The 15,831-nt window shown below is 36.4% G+C and overlaps 1 protein-coding gene and 2 long non-coding RNA genes across 3 annotated transcripts; 2 read left to right on the top strand and 1 right to left on the bottom strand.

The window, feature by feature from the left end:
* The first annotated feature begins 222 nt into the window (after window positions 1-222).
* Window positions 223-1,247, top strand: LOC139189188 (uncharacterized). The gene is made up of 4 exons (XR_011572836.1): window positions 223-341; window positions 482-667; window positions 747-803; window positions 889-1,247. It is a non-coding gene; the product is annotated as an uncharacterized lncRNA (long non-coding RNA).
* A 1,287-nt stretch (window positions 1,248-2,534) lies between these two features.
* Window positions 2,535-4,655, bottom strand: LOC139189674 (uncharacterized). Its single transcript, XR_011573514.1, has 3 exons — window positions 4,251-4,655; window positions 3,787-3,846; window positions 2,535-2,810 (listed from the first exon to the last, which is right to left on the bottom strand). It is a non-coding gene; the product is annotated as an uncharacterized lncRNA (long non-coding RNA).
* Window positions 4,656-12,137: 7,482 nt separating this feature from the next.
* Window positions 12,138-14,805, top strand: LOC103447113 (receptor-like protein 2). The gene is made up of 2 exons (XM_029099111.2): window positions 12,138-14,290; window positions 14,376-14,805. Exons 1-2 carry the CDS (start codon window positions 12,138-12,140, stop codon window positions 14,587-14,589), a joined length of 2,367 nt encoding a protein of 788 aa, XP_028954944.1. The 3' UTR covers window positions 14,590-14,805.
* The last annotated feature ends 1,026 nt before the right edge of the window (window positions 14,806-15,831 follow it).

Below are 15,831 nucleotides of genomic sequence, written 5' to 3'. Positions count from 1 at the left end.
TTTTCATTCTCAGGATATTTACAAGAACACCCACAAAAAAATGGAGAAGGAACTACCTATTGATAAGATCACAAACAGACGTGTCTCTATTTTTACACCTGGGTGGGAGATATCTGTCGGAGTAAAAACTACTGATCTAAGCCAACTGATTCTCAAAGAGTGTAAAAAAAAGAAGCATGAGCAATATGTATTCTAAATTCTTTATTAAATTTGTTACAAAAAATTCTAACATTATATGTACCTTCAATATATAGGTGGCGCATGAAAAAGGCTGTAGAAGAATTAAAACCTTCAACAACTCCTCGCATCATACGAATTTGGAATAAAGTCCAACAAATTAGGTACAACACCATTTCTTACCTATTTATTTTTAATGGCATTGTCTATATCATTCTACAAATTAATTATCTCAAATTATAAAATAAAAAAAAAATCTACAAATTAATTATCTCGAATTATAAAAAAAAAATTATGGGTGCAGGAAAAAGATTAATAGTGACCAAACAACTTTTCTAAATACGGTAAGTATTCTCTTATTTTCATACGGAAGTATACTGGAAATTCAAATTGCATTCAATTTTCAAATAGAAATAAAATTGCATTTTTTTGTCAGTTTTACAAGCATCGCACCTGTCGCAAAGTACAAAGGTTGAAGTACAAGATTAAGGTAACATTTCTTACTATTTAATTTTGTAAACATGATTACAATTTGTTACCTCAAATTTGACAAATTATTTATCTTTCAGTATTCTAAAAGTATCTGGAGTAAAAGTATTGCCATCAGAAAATTGTCAAAGTTAAAGGTATTTAGGTTAAATTGCTTACAACCTTTATATTTGGGATTGTGCATTATAGTTAGAATTCTTATTTTATCATCATTACTTGCAGATTAACCATGAAAATCTAAAGCATCAAGTGCAAGCAAATGGGTGGCAAGCATGGCTTTGATTTCACACGTATCTGATGCCAATGTATTTCTGTTTGGAAGTAATCCGTCTATATTTTCAAGCATGGAAGAACCATTGGTGTTGCTGTGAACGTACACAACTAAATCTCATGGCCTGCACAGCCTGCACTTGCAGAGAACCATTTGCACAATTATTGCCTTATATGTTGTTCATTTCTGTGATAGAACCCATTTTATTCCTGTTCTTTGTAATTCATATCATTTGATGTCTTAGAGATCAATGTGTTTGTGGACAGACGTTGTCTAAATTTATTCATTAAAACCCAATTTAACTTCAAAATTGTAGTTTTCCTACATGAATCTTTCTTTGTGAATTTTGGTAATGCAAGTTACGCAACAGATAAAAGGAATAAGTTGATTTTCATTTTTTCATATCTTTGCAGAACCAAAGAAGAAAAATACAGAAATCAGGTTGTTCAAAATTTAAATTAATGTTGTTTTTTGCTTTAATAGTTTTAGTTAGCCTTTTAATTTGTTTGTTTACATTTAAAGCTATAATTAGATACTCAATTTGATTTCTTATTCGCATGGGAAGAAGGATCAATGAAATTGGCAGTGCTCCAATTAATCCAACCAGTTCTCTTCAGTTTTGCTTCTTCATTGTTTATACAAATAGATGGTGATGAATTTTAGGGTGAAAATTATTTTCAGAAAAAATTCTTTTCCTAAAATCGAAATTTTTATTGGGTTAGCAATTCATGTTTTCAATTTGCATTCTCTCTCCATTTTCAGTTTTAATCACATATTTGCATTCAATTAATTTTTAAATAATTTTTACGCAATTCTTTGGAGATGATTGAAAATAATGAGAAATTGTTATGATGGACACACACCCACAATTTATAAAATAACCACTTAAGAAATATAAGAATATTTAAAATAACACATTTGTGGGGCGCGTAGCGCCCGTGATGCAAAAATGCCTCTCGCACGCACGTTAGTGCGTGCAAAGAGGCTAGTCTATTGAATGCGATCGTTGTAACCACTTTTCTTTATGTAATTTATTTGTATTTTATTTTGTTATAAGTTCTTTGTAACCACTTTCCATTATGTAATTTATTTGTAATTTATGTTGACATTAGTATAGGATGGTGATGGGAAAAAAACTCGTGTAAATCTTGTACTCATGTACATTTGATTATTAAGGAAAAACCCATTCTACATTAACTATATAATTATTCATCTATTAGTTTATAACTCTCTTTTTCAGTCATCAGTATTTAGGCATCAGTATATGATTAATAGATCGTCATTACTAAAAAAATTAATCATTTCTCCTGTCAAATCTCAAATAACTGATCTTTTAAAAAAAAAAATTCCAAACAATCATTTTCAAAACTAAATTTGTTTTATCATCTAGTTACATTCAAATAGTGGATTTGTCGAACAATCAATTCAATGCTACAATTCCTTCTTCATTCCTCCAGCATGCCTGGAATTTGAGCAGTTTGAATTGTCACGTCCCAATCCTAACATATGTTGAAAATCGACACGTGACAAGGAAAATAATGTTCGTTGAATACGGTATAAGTTACAGTATGAAATACTTTAACTGATAACCCAAATTAATGTGAAGGTGGCTAAGTTCTCCACAAAATATTTACAATTATGTACATCCCAAAAAAAAAAGCATAATCTTAGCTTTACTAGGAACAAGTATGAGGTGCTCAAAAGAAAGTCCCAAAAGATAAAGTACAAGAGTGAAACAAGGGTAACCTAACGCTCAAAGTCTCTGATAACGACACTACTACCCCACCTACACAACTCTCGGAGTCTACACAAACATGTCACCTATACGATCAGTGCCTACACCATCGGAATGGTGCACCAGGCAAACAACAACCTGGATAAGTTGCGAAGTTTAGGAGAGTGACAATAATATCAAGTATGTGATAATAATGCTAATGCCAACCATCAAACACAGTTTACATATCTTGAATATAAATCATTCATAATAATTCAATACAAACTTTTGCAAACCCCGAAGGAGTCACCCAGACATCCAACGGTTCATCTAAAACCAATCACAACATCTCACAACCATCTTCTCATACAACACATTGAAAAGTAGAGTTAAAGCGACACAGTTTGGCCGAAGCCTACACCTTTGAAGCCATCTCAATTCAAATTCAATCAATTCTAAGGTGAGTAAGATTCCGGACCTTCACTCAACGAAATCGTGAAATAAGAGAGATTCTGGAACATCTCTCAATAGAATCCAAGTGAATACGATTCCAGACCCTCACTCAACGGAATCGCCAAGTACAATACATAACAACTACATGAAACCCAAGTTAGATACAATTCCGGAACATCACTCAACGGAATCGTGAAATAAGAGGGATTCCAGAACATCTCTCAACGGAATCCAAGTGAATACGATTCCGGACCCTCACTCAACGGAATCTCCGGAATCGCAGAAGACCAACAATCAGAATGTACGGCAGCTCAAAGAAATAAGACAAGCACATGCTACTTAATTTAAAAAAACTCAACAAAGGAAGAAGATTAGGCACCATTACTAAATTTAGAACCAATCACCGAAGCGGAAGATGAAACCATATCAAAGCAACGAATTCCCATCATAATGGTTAACGGTCATTACTAGTCCTCACATTAATCTCAACCAGTCAATCATACAAATCAAACCACATTTCCAATATACATGCCACACCCCATTTCATAAACTTAATTTGAGGTCGAAGTATTGGAATAACAATTCAATAGAACATATTCATAAAACCAATTCATTTCCACACAGGATCATAATTATGACAACCAGGTAATTTAACAATATCACATATATTACAGTCACTCACTTGTAGTCCGTGCTAATGTACCCTAGCACGATAGTCAAGGCATCACGTTCTTGTCATCGCCTAACAAAGCACAAGTCCACATTTAGATTTCCTTCAATAAATCACATACTCAAGCATTCTCATATGTCTCCCACAACAACATTTAATGAGGAATTGAACCATCATTCTAATGTAGAGTCCATGATCTTACGTCATTTGCTTCGTAAAATCAAATCACTATATTTTCACTTATAAGTCCCTAAGGTCCTTAAACAATAACTACAATAGCCTATTAAAATCTTGTCTCACTTCACTGATAAGATTGTCAATTAATAGAATAATCAAGTGGCAGACCTTATCGATAAAATATACAATCAACAGCATTTTCATAAATCGAATGTCACACACTAGAAAATGTGACTTTCTTAAAAAATTATCAAATTTTACAGGAATAAAGATTTCAACAAGTAGAGTAAACTTTATACCTGTGACCGAGTCCAATTTGGCCAGAAAGGCCCTCAAATTGGCTCCCACCCAACGAAACCCTAAAGTGGGTGTCCCTAAATTCGGCTTCCTTGGCGCTCTAACGCCCCAACTACCAGTTGGGTCTTGTCCTTGGGTCCAAGGGAAGTGGATTAAAGGTGATGGTGAATGGTGATACTCTCCGGAATGATAATTCGTCTCCTATGGAGTTCTACATGAAATAGACCTTAAAAACCCTTAATTTTTGGTAGAGAGGGAAGGACGAAGGTAGAGCAAGTTGCAGGTGAAGGAGGTAGGAAAATCAACTGGAAAAATGGAGGAATTGGCCTGAATTGGCTGGTTTGAATTTTGGTTGGTGGACTCACGGTTTCATGAAATATGGAGGTGGGGAAGATATGTGGCGTTTCTTTTCTTTCTTTTTTTTTCCAAATAGTTCATTTCATGCCCTTTTAATAAAAATCTGGCAGGTTCCCTCTTCTTTTTTATTTTTATTTTATTTTTATTTATTTTTTTACTAACTTAACTCTTAACCCATGTTTCCCACAAACTATATTTCACAACTTCAAATGTCCGTAACTATACCGTTATAATTCGGACTCGCAAACGGCTTTCGCCTATGCGTTCGTGGGTTCGAGATTTATTTAAAAACACTAGTTGTAACTTCGAAATGTCAACGAAAGATAAAGATTGATTATGAAACTTCCAACTCGATAACTAATCAATTACTAAACTTATAATTAGTTGAATCAAAATTAACTAATAAAGATAACGTAATTGCGAATACGAATTTAAATTACGAAATACGTAATAAATGGTGAAATTCCGGAGATGGAATTTCACATGAATGTCAGCAATAATCATTTTACAGGCCAAATACCATCCTCTATCTGTCTTCGTTCCTCCTCGCTTAGAGTCTTGGATTTCTCCCACAATAATTTCAGCAGCCCAATTCCTCCAGGACTGGGAAACTGTTCCGAGTTGGAAGTCTTTCGTGCTGGCGACAGTACTCTCTCAGGGTCCCTTCCTGCTGATATCTATAATGCTCAGGCACTTCAAGAAATTTAATTATCTACCAATGGGCTTGTCGGACCCATCAGTAAGAATGTTGGTAAGCTCTCCAAATTAAAGCTCATGCGCCTTCAATACAACAATCTCGAAGGTCATCTGCCCCCATCTTTGATGAATTGCACAAACCTTGTTGAAATAAATTTGGGATTCAACCGTTTTAGTGGGAATATCTTTGCGCTCAATTTCTCTAAGCTTACTCAACTTAGTAAACTAGATTGTGTAAGTAATAATCTCATTGGTACCTGGCCAATAAGCCTCTACTCATGCAAGTCCCTAAAAGCACTTCGACTGGCTGCAAATGATTTCGAGGGCCAAATCCAACCGGAGATTCTTCAACTTGACCTTCCTCTCGCTTGGTAATAGCAGACGCACCAATGTCACGGGGGCAATGAAGACACTGACGGGTTTCAAAAGTCTCAAGGTGCTCCTTCTTGTAAAAAATTTTTAAGGTGAAGAAATCCCAGATGGGGATATAACTGTCGATTCCGGGTTACAAAATCTGCGTGTTTTCAGTTTATTTAGTTGTCATATGACGGGGCACATACCTGCATGGATTTCAAAGCTCAGGAAACTGGAAGTCCTGGACTTGTCTTTTAACAGACTCACTAGCACAATACCTGGTTGGTTGGGGACCCTTCTGCATCTTTTCTTTTTGTTGTTGAATTACAACTTGATTTCGGGTGATTTTCCTGTTGTGCGGAAGCGTCAAATATGAAACCAATAAACTACAACGGCAAAATATGACAAGACAAATAATCCAAAAGACACAAGGATTTATACTGGTTCGGCGTAAGCCTACGTCCAGTTCCGAGACGGCGAGGAAATTCCACTAATATCAAAAGGAGATTACAAATAGAGTTTTAACTCTCAAACCCAAATCTCACATACACCCAATAACTCTCACTCTCACAAAGAACAAATGGAGAAGATGGAAACATATACCAAATTCCTTCTCTCCCAAAAGCCACAAAATGTAGCACAAATATCTTTGATTGAGTGATTACTAACAAAAGGGGATTACAAACAAAATGAAAGGATAGATAACAGCAACCCTTCTCTTTCTTCTCTCTAATCTGTCGTTCCCACTCTCTCTTTTCCAAAGGCATAACCAAATGCCTTAATATAAACAAAAGGCCACCTTTCTTTGCTTTTGTAAAAGCCACAAATCAAGGGCTAGACATCATAATGATGTCCCCCTTTTCCTTATTCTATTTTATTAGCCGAAATGTATTTTGGCGTGTTGTCCACTTGGTCACAAATCTAACAATCTCCACCTTGACCAAGTTTCGAAAGCATCACAGAGAATCGAATCAACAATCACCATAAGCACCCAAAGTACAAACTAAAGACAACGGAAACTAAATCAAATTCCCCAAACTTACCAGTGCTCATAACAATTTCCACCTCGACTCAAATTGTACCAAAGCCAACGAAAGTGAACATTTCTCTACCGTCTTCTCCAAATTTGCAAACCATAAGTGCCTTGATCAAAACAAAAGGTGATTCAAACGAAGAACTGAAATTCTTCAATATCGCCAATAAAAGATCAAGCACACCATACCAAAGTTGGACACACAACAAACTCCACCTGCTCACAAACACCATGGTCTTAAACTGCACCAATAGACTCATTCACATAGCATGACACATTCTCCAAGTCAAAACTGATTACAAATTTGGCAACAAGGTCTCACATACCACATACAAAAATATGCCCTTCACTCAAGTTTACCATCATCACATGAGCACCAACAGGACAACCAAAATTTCAAATTCAAATAATCAGCAGGAGATCCAAAACCATACCTCAACTGGAGTCTTCAAAAAAACTAATTGCAGATGATGGAGACCAACAGACCAAATAGCAATGGCAAACAAATCCAACCAAATGTCCATAGACCAAAGTTAGAAAGCATATAACTTGCCTTCTACAAGAGGGTTCCACACAAATGTTCCGCATTAGGTGTCTCCAAAATAGTGTGGTGTCTCACTATCCAAACTTGCAGAACTTAACAAATTGGCCCTCATTGAATTAAACTTTACCAAAAAAAGCAAAACCATACCAATATCCAAAACAATAAAAACACCGATGAAGAGCAACTGACATAACACAAACATACATAGAGGCTACTAAGCAACTTTCTCAAATCATAACAAAGAATCCTTACAAACTCTTAAATTTCCATATGTAGCAAAGAGATTTAAGAGTACCCACAACACCAGATTCCCTTTTTTTTTTTTTTTAATTTCAAATCTGGTGTAGCCAACTGTCATCATAGAACAAAGTCGAAGTCGTCATCGACGACATTCGCACTCGCACCAGCATTATCTTTCAATTTTGGGCAATCAACTTTCCAATGCCCTTCCTTGCGACAATAGTTGCATGTGTTGTTTCTGGTCTTAGACTTCGATCTCAAATTTCCTTTATTACTACCTGAACCATATTCCCTATCTCTGCCTCTTGCTATAAAAGCCTCAGAATGAGAATCATTCAAGTTTCCAAATACTTTGTTCTTTAACTCTCTTGAATTCAAAGCGGCTTTTACATTCTCCATACAAATAGAATCTCTCCCATATAACAAAGTTTCAACAAAATTCGCATACGAAGGAGGTAAAGAACACAACAAAATCAAAGATTGATCCTCATCATCAATTTTATTATCCATACTTTTCAAATCCATAATAACCTTATTAAACTCATCAAGATGGTTTTGAATAGGTGTACCTTCAGTCATACGGAGAGTGTACAAACGTTGCTTCAAATACAAACGATTGGTGAGGGATTTGGTCATGTATATACTCTCCAACTTAAGCCACAAACCAGCTGCAGTAGTTTCATTTTCCATCTCACGAAGAACTTCATCAGATAGTGATAACATAATTGCACTATGTGCTCGATTCAAAGTGTCTTCTTTTTCTTCAGCAGACCAATCTTGTGGCAAGGCCTCCACACTCTGTAGCGCCTTAAGCAACCCTTGTTGAACTAGCACAGCTCGCATCTTAACCCGCCACAGGCTAAAATCATTCCTCCCATTGAATTTTTCAATATCATATTTCACCGACATATTCGAAGGTTTCATAGACATATTAGTACAAAGCCCCAAGTCGAAACCCAGAGCTTTGATACCACTTGTTGTGTGGAAGCGTCAAATATGAAACCAATAAACTACAACGGCAAAATATGACAAGACAAATAATCCAAAAGACACAAGGATTTATACTGGTTCGGCGTAAGCCTACGTCCAGTTCCGAGACGGCGAGGAAATTCCACTAATATCAAAAGGAGATTACAAATAGAGTTTTAACTTTCAAACCCAAATCTCACATACACCCAATAGCTCTCACTCTCACAAAGAACAAATGGAGAAGATGGAAACACATATACCAAATTCCTTCTCTCCCAAAAGCCACAAAATGTAGCACAAATATCTTTGATTGAGTGATTACTAACAAAAAGGGATTACAAACAAAATGGAAGGATAGATAACAGCAACCCTTATCTTTCTTCTCTCTAATCTGCCGTTCCCACTCTCTCTTTTCCAAAGGCATAACCAAATGCCTTAATATAAACAAAAGGCCACCTTTCTTTGCTTTTGTAAAAGCCACAAATCAAGGGCTAGACATCATAATGATGTCCCCCTTTTCCTTATTCTATTTTATTAACCGAAAGGTATTTTGGCTTGTTGTCCACTTGGTCACAAATCCAACATTTCCAAAGGAACTTTGCAGACTACAAGCGTTAGTATCGCAAAAGGCTGTGAATGAAACAGACCATTGTTCTCTAGAGTTGCCCCTCTACTTTCAACGCGGTAATAATGTAACTGATCTGGCTTCACAGTACAAGTATCTGCCCAACATGCCAAGACTTAATTAAACCATTGAGAATCAACTTAGAGAAGTGGCCATGTGTCCATTTGCAAAATTATTGTGGCTTGGCTTTTGAAGTCAAGAAAAAGACTTACATATAATTGTGAAACAAATCAACATGGCAGGCCATCTAAGTACTAGTACTACTGTATTGATCGGTAATTGCTTTTTGTTTAGGTAAATAAATTCATTGAAAAATCAACAAATTACGAATGCTGAGTGAAATAGTTGTTGATATGATTTTACAATTAATTCTAATCAGAATTGACTAATCCAGTTGAAACGGTTGTTGTCATCTGATGGTTAAATTTTCTAAGTTCTCTTCTTAATTTGGAAAACTTTTTTCTTACTTGTTTGATAATCATTTCAATTTTCAAAAAAGTTAAATAAAAAAAGTAATTAAAAAATGCCAAATTTTGAAGGAAATTGACAATCGCACACAAATTTAGCTATTTGCATACTTCTGTTTAATTATAGTCATAAACTCAGTTTGGTTTATTCAATCTAATAGCTAGAAATAGCCACTTAATAATACGGTTTAGTGGTAGCAATACTGTGATTCAAATTCGCTTTTGGCGAGAATCGAACCTAAAACGTTTTACTTACAAGTGAAAAGAAATACAACTAAACTATAGTACTAAGTGACAATTCACCCCCATTTAGAAAACTCAAAAAAATTTAACTATCACTTTTCATTTTTTGATAAAAATGAAAATTGAAACTGAAAACGAAATTATCATTGAGTGGCTCCTACTTACATTATGCACGAATTTCCTTAACTTGATTGCATCTAAAAACCTGTCTAGTGATTACAAGTATTGTGGGATTCATTGTCAAAGTATGTAAAACCTTATTTTTTACCAAAAAAAAAAAAAAAATTAGGTAAACCTTCAAATGTGAACTATTTTCACTCACTACTAGTGATTTTTCAGTCTACATATTGTGTACATGAAAGCAAAGACTTCACATTTCAAATATTGTGGACAAATATCTAAACCCACCTTCCTTTTTAAACCTATCTTTTAGTGAAAACTACAGCGATACGACATGGCTCACTATCTCTTAGCGCAAGATTTGAAAACCCTAATTGAAGCATATCTCGTTGGTGTGCCTTTTATGCTACGCATTATTCAATAGTATAGGAGTTTTAATTGTTATATTTGATTTTTGCAACTATTTACATTTTTATTTTCAACCTCATCCAACCATGTCTCACATCCAAAACCTAGAAAACCTAGGTTCATTAGTAGTGGCTCACTAGATTGTCTCTTCCTTTTTTGGGACAATATTTGTTAAAACGCTAAAGTTTCAAGTTAACCCAACTATATATTGGTTTGCACATGTGGTCAATGTTTGAAGAATAGTGAGCCAATAAACCGTCTCTAAAACCTCAATTGAAGCATGCCGTGCATCAAAAAGTTAAAAACCTCGGTTGGGGCACTAGATTATCTTTACCCGAATTGAAACAATGAATTTAAAACGCTAAAGTCGCGGGTTGGCTCAACTATTGGTTTGCACATGTGATCAGTATTTTGTTTGATTAGTAGTAAGCTGATGCCTTGTCTCTAAAGTCATCAAAGTTGGAAAGGAATAATCCAAAAACCTTGTATGGACCCTCTCGTGCAATTGATGCTTTGAAGTCTATCTACATTTTCTACACTTATTTCTCAAGTATGTAATGGATCTTAGCGACGACTAACTTCCTTGGCATCATTCCTGACCAGATTCCAGCCTCACCAACTTGGAGAGACAATTCCCACCTCTCAGGAAATCATACATCCGACAAAATCCTAGTGTCACTATCGGAGTCTTCGTCCAAGGCCTCAATGCACTGCCGTGGAGGGTAAGACTTCACCTCAATGCACTGCCGTTGAGAACAATCCGATACTTCACGGGTCCCCGCTTTCGAATTAGTGCAAGTAGTAATACAACTAAGAATATGGAAGATGGATGTGAAAATTGTAAATGTCGAGACTAAATCTTTACATTAAGTAAATTAGATTAATCTTCATATTGTCAATTGGTTGTACGGTGAAACCTCAATTTTTTTTCAATAAATTTATTAGTCTTTGCACCTAGAAGTCTCCATAATTTACAGTTATTTCACATCACAATATTCCTTTTTCCCAAAAAATAAAAAAACAAAAATAAACAATTGTGGGACAACTCAAGTGGTAGGGTACTTACCTCCACTCAGTTAAAAAAAGTTCGAATATCGCTCGTCTTCACCTAAAACAAAAACCTGAAAATGTAAATAGACATGAAATTCGATGAATTTTCGCTCACTGATTTATGCAAAAACAAACAGAGACAGAGCCTCAAAGAAAAGCAGAGTCGTCCTTTCTAATTTTGGTGTTTCCTTTAATTCTAAGAAAGCTACAGTAAAACCAAAAAGATTAAAGGATCTTTCAACGACTTTGAAGTCGTCGCCTTATCGCCAATAATTTACGGTTATTGAATGCGATCGTTGTAACCACTTTCCGTTATGTAATTTATTTGTAATTTATATTGTCATTAGTATAGGATGGTGATGGAGAAAAACTCGTGTATGTACTCATGTACATTTGATTATTAAGGAAAAACCCTTTCTACATTAACTATATAATTATTCATTTATTAGTTCATAACTCCTTTTTTTAATCATCAGTATATGATTGATATATCAACTTTACTAAAAAAATTAATCATTTCTCCTGTCAAATCTCAAAAAACTGACATTTTCAAAAAGTTTACCAAACAATCATTTTCAAAACCAAAATTTGTTTTTGCTCTTCCAAAAAGCACGACGCCAAAGTCCATGTAAACCTTCTAATACGTTGAGGCCAAGTTACCAACCCTCCATTAGCGACGTCCCATTTTCTGCAGGTTTGTTTCTTTTCTATATAAGGAGTGTATATATACCCCCGAAACGATGTGAGCAATATAATTCCAGTGCAGACATAGCGAAAAACATCATGCCCCAAGCTAGTCGCGTAATACCTTATGGAGTCCTCTTCCTGTTTTTTGTGTTGTCCACTTTCATTTCTACAAACCATGCTTGCAAGGAGGCAGATCACAACTCTCTTTTGTCATCTTTTGATATATCTTCTTCTCGTTTAAATTGGTCTTCCAGTGATTGTTGTCACTGGGAAGGCATCGCTTGTGATGCCGAGGGTAGGGTAACACATGTTTCGTTGCCCTCTAACCAGCTCCAAGGAAGCATTTCTCGCTCTCTTGGAAGCCTCACGCATCTTTCGCACCTCAATCTCTCCCACAATCTGCTTTCCGGTCCTCTGGAAGGTGGACTCTTCTTGTCCTGGAGTTGCCTTGAAATCCTTGATTTGAGCTATAACATTCTCTCCGAAGAATTACCTTTGTTTCTATCATCTAGTTACATTCAAATAGTGGATTTGTCCAACAATCAATTCAATGCTACAATTCCTTCTTCATTCCTCCAGCATGCCTGGAATTTGAGCAGTTTGAATGTCAGCAATAATCATTTTACAGGCCAAATACCTTCCTCTATCTGTCTTCGTTCCACCTCGCTTAGAGTCTTGGATTTCTCCCACAATAATTTCAGTGGCCCAATTCCTCGCGGTCTAGGAAACTGTTCCAAATTGGAGGTCTTTCGTGCTGGCGACAATACTCTCTCAGGGTCCCTTCCTGCTGATATCTACAATGCTCAGGCACTTCAAGAAATTTCATTATCTACCAATGGGCTTGTCGGATCCATCAGTGAGAATGTTGGCAAGCTCTCCAAATTAAAGCTCATGCGGCTTCATTACAACAATCTCCAAGGCCATCTGCCCCCATCTTTGATGAATTGCACAAACCTTGTTGAAATAAATCTGGGATTCAACTTTTTTAGTGGGAATATCTCTGTGCTCGATTTCTCTAAACTTACTCAACTTAGTAAACTAGATTGTATAAGTAATAATCTCACTGGTACCTTGCCAATAAGCCTCTACTCATGCAAGTTCCTCAAAGCACTTCGACTGTCTTCAAATGATTTTGAGGGCCAAATCCAACCTGAGATTCTTCAATTGAAAAACTTGACCTTCCTCTCGCTTTCTGATAACAGACTCACCAATGTCACGGGGGCAATGAAGTTACTGACGGGTTTCAAAAGTCTTAAGGTGCTCCTTCTTGCAATAAATTTTAAAGGTGAAGAAATGCCAGATGGGGATATAACTGTCGATTCCGGGTTACAAAATCTGTGTGTTTTCAATTTATTGGGCTGTCATATGACAGGGCACATACCTGCATGGATTTCAAAGCTCGGGAAACTGGAAGTCCTGAATTTGTCTTTTAATAGACTCACTGGCACAATACCTGGTTGGTTGGGGACTCTTCCGCATCTTTTCCTTTTGATGTTGAATGACAACTTGATTTCGGGTGAATTTCCAAAGGAGCTTTGCAGACTACAAGCATTAGTATCGCAAAAGGTTGCAAATGAAACAGGCCATTGTTCTTTTGAGTTGCCCGTCTACTTTCAACGCGGTAATAATGCAACTGTGCTGTCTTCACAGTACAAGTATCTGCGCAACATGCCAAGAGTGATCTCCCTCAGGAACAACAGTTTAAGCGGCAGCATACCCTTTGAGATTGGCCAATTGCAATTTCTTCAACAACTGGATCTAAGCATCAACAAGTTCTCCGGCAACATTCCAGACCAAATAGCCAACCTCACAAAGTTGGAGAGATTAGAACTCAACAGTAACCGTCTGTCAGGCGAAATCCCATCATCACTATCAAATCTCCATTTCTTGTCTACATTTACTGTTGCATACAATAATCTTGAAGGATCAATACCAGCCGGCACTCAGCTCCAAGGCTTCAGTGTCTCTGCATTCGAAGGGAATCCGAAACTTTGCGGTGCCCCACTTTCAAACCAGTGCTTCCCAAGTAATGGCAATGATGCAGATGAGAATGAGAACAACCAGGATTTGGACGATGATGAGGATCAAAGTCTATGGTTTGGGTTATCCGTTGTGCTTGGTTTCTTTGTAGGGTATTTGGGATTCTGTTGCCCTTTGCTTCTCAAGAGGACGTGGAGACATGCCTATTTCCAATTCCTTGACAATATTCAATTCACGCTCTATCTGAAGTGGAGAAGGCTTAGAAGAAGGTAGAGTTCTAGAATCTAGACTCTGTTCATTTTTTCTTTTTTCGATTTGTTTACAATTCCTAATTCTTATTCTTCTTCTTAACAGGAAAGCCCAAGGCCAAGTCCAAATCCCAAATCAAAGGGATGAAGTTAAAAGCGGCAAACCGGATAGTGAAACCGAGAGTACAAATCGGTCAGAATATGCAAACAACAGTAACTCTTTCACGGTCCCTGACAACTTCCAAACCACCTCTCTCTTCAACGTTCCAGTTAAAGCTCGCTGCCCAGAAGATGAAGAAATATTAATGTGTACGGATTGAGCTAGTAAATTCTCTAGTGCAAAATATCAATTTAAGAGTAGGATGTTCATTCCCTAATCGGATTGTAAGTTGAATAGCTCTTTTATTTATTCTCTCTTTGTTTAGACCAAAATTATGGACCAAATTATCAATCATCAGCTGAAATCACGATGGAAGTTTGATAACATAACATATTAGATGATTTTACACGTGAATAAAGCCTAAGAGTATACATCATATATGTTTAACTACAAAAAGGTATGTCACATAACGAATCAAACTATCTGTGAAAATCTCCTCGATTTTCATAAACTTGCGCAATCAGTTTGGTTAAGAAGAAAACTGAAACTAACAAAAGGGTCCTGATTGAATTTGATACTACACATCAAAATCTGTGTATATGCAGAATCATTGAGAAGGGTTTGTATTTTTTCCGAATGTAAAACAAAAAAACTAGTGTAAGTTGGGTTTTCACTTACTTCTTCTAGTTTGCACTGGTTGCAAGTCGGAAGTCGTTGAACGAATCCCAACACGAGCAGAAGCCGAAAATCACAGAGTTCCAACTTTCGCAAGAGGAGGCGGTTCAGGAAATGTGTTACAGTGGCACCTAAGTTCCTAAACCTGCAAATTGGCCATTGTTGGAAACATGAAAACAATCTGGAAATCTGGAAAAAAATAAAAATAAAACTAACAAAAAGTCCAAAAAAATGAAAAATAACAAATAAAGGTGTAGTGAATAGTACCGGATAAAGGTAAAAATGTGGTTTTTTGTTAAAAGTGAACAGTACCAGAAGTGTTTCGTTAAAACTCCGAAAAAAAAAGACAAAAAAAGAACACGGTTCAGGAATTTCATCAAACAGTTTATGTGCAATCTCTTTTCATAAAGTTGAAAACTGCATTTATCTTATGAGCGTAAGAAACATGTAAATGCAGCTTCATCGTCTACAAAACAAGCATGCAACGTAAAAGTTTTTTCTGTTGAAATTTTTGGCTTATCGAACTGCCAACTTAGAGGTCATATTCCGGTGTGGATGTCAAAGCTCAAGAAACTCGAAGTCCTTGATTTGACTTCTAACAGACTTGGAATACCTCCTTGGTTGGGAAGTCTTCCTAGTCTTTTCTTCATAAGCTTGGAAAACAACTCTCTTTCGGGGGGACTTCCAAAGGAGCTTTTCTCACTACTTCAAGCTCTTGTAACTGAGAAGCCTTCCGCTCAAACGGATAGTGGTGATGTCGATCTCCCTATCTACACGCAGCGCAGGA

The sequence above is a fragment of the Malus domestica genome, chromosome 11, assembly GCF_042453785.1.
Source record: "Malus domestica chromosome 11, GDT2T_hap1".
Classification (NCBI taxonomy): Eukaryota; Viridiplantae; Streptophyta; class Magnoliopsida; order Rosales; family Rosaceae; genus Malus; species Malus domestica.
The sequence above is the reverse complement of the archived record's forward strand: the minus strand, read 5'-3'. Positions and strand labels throughout refer to the sequence as shown.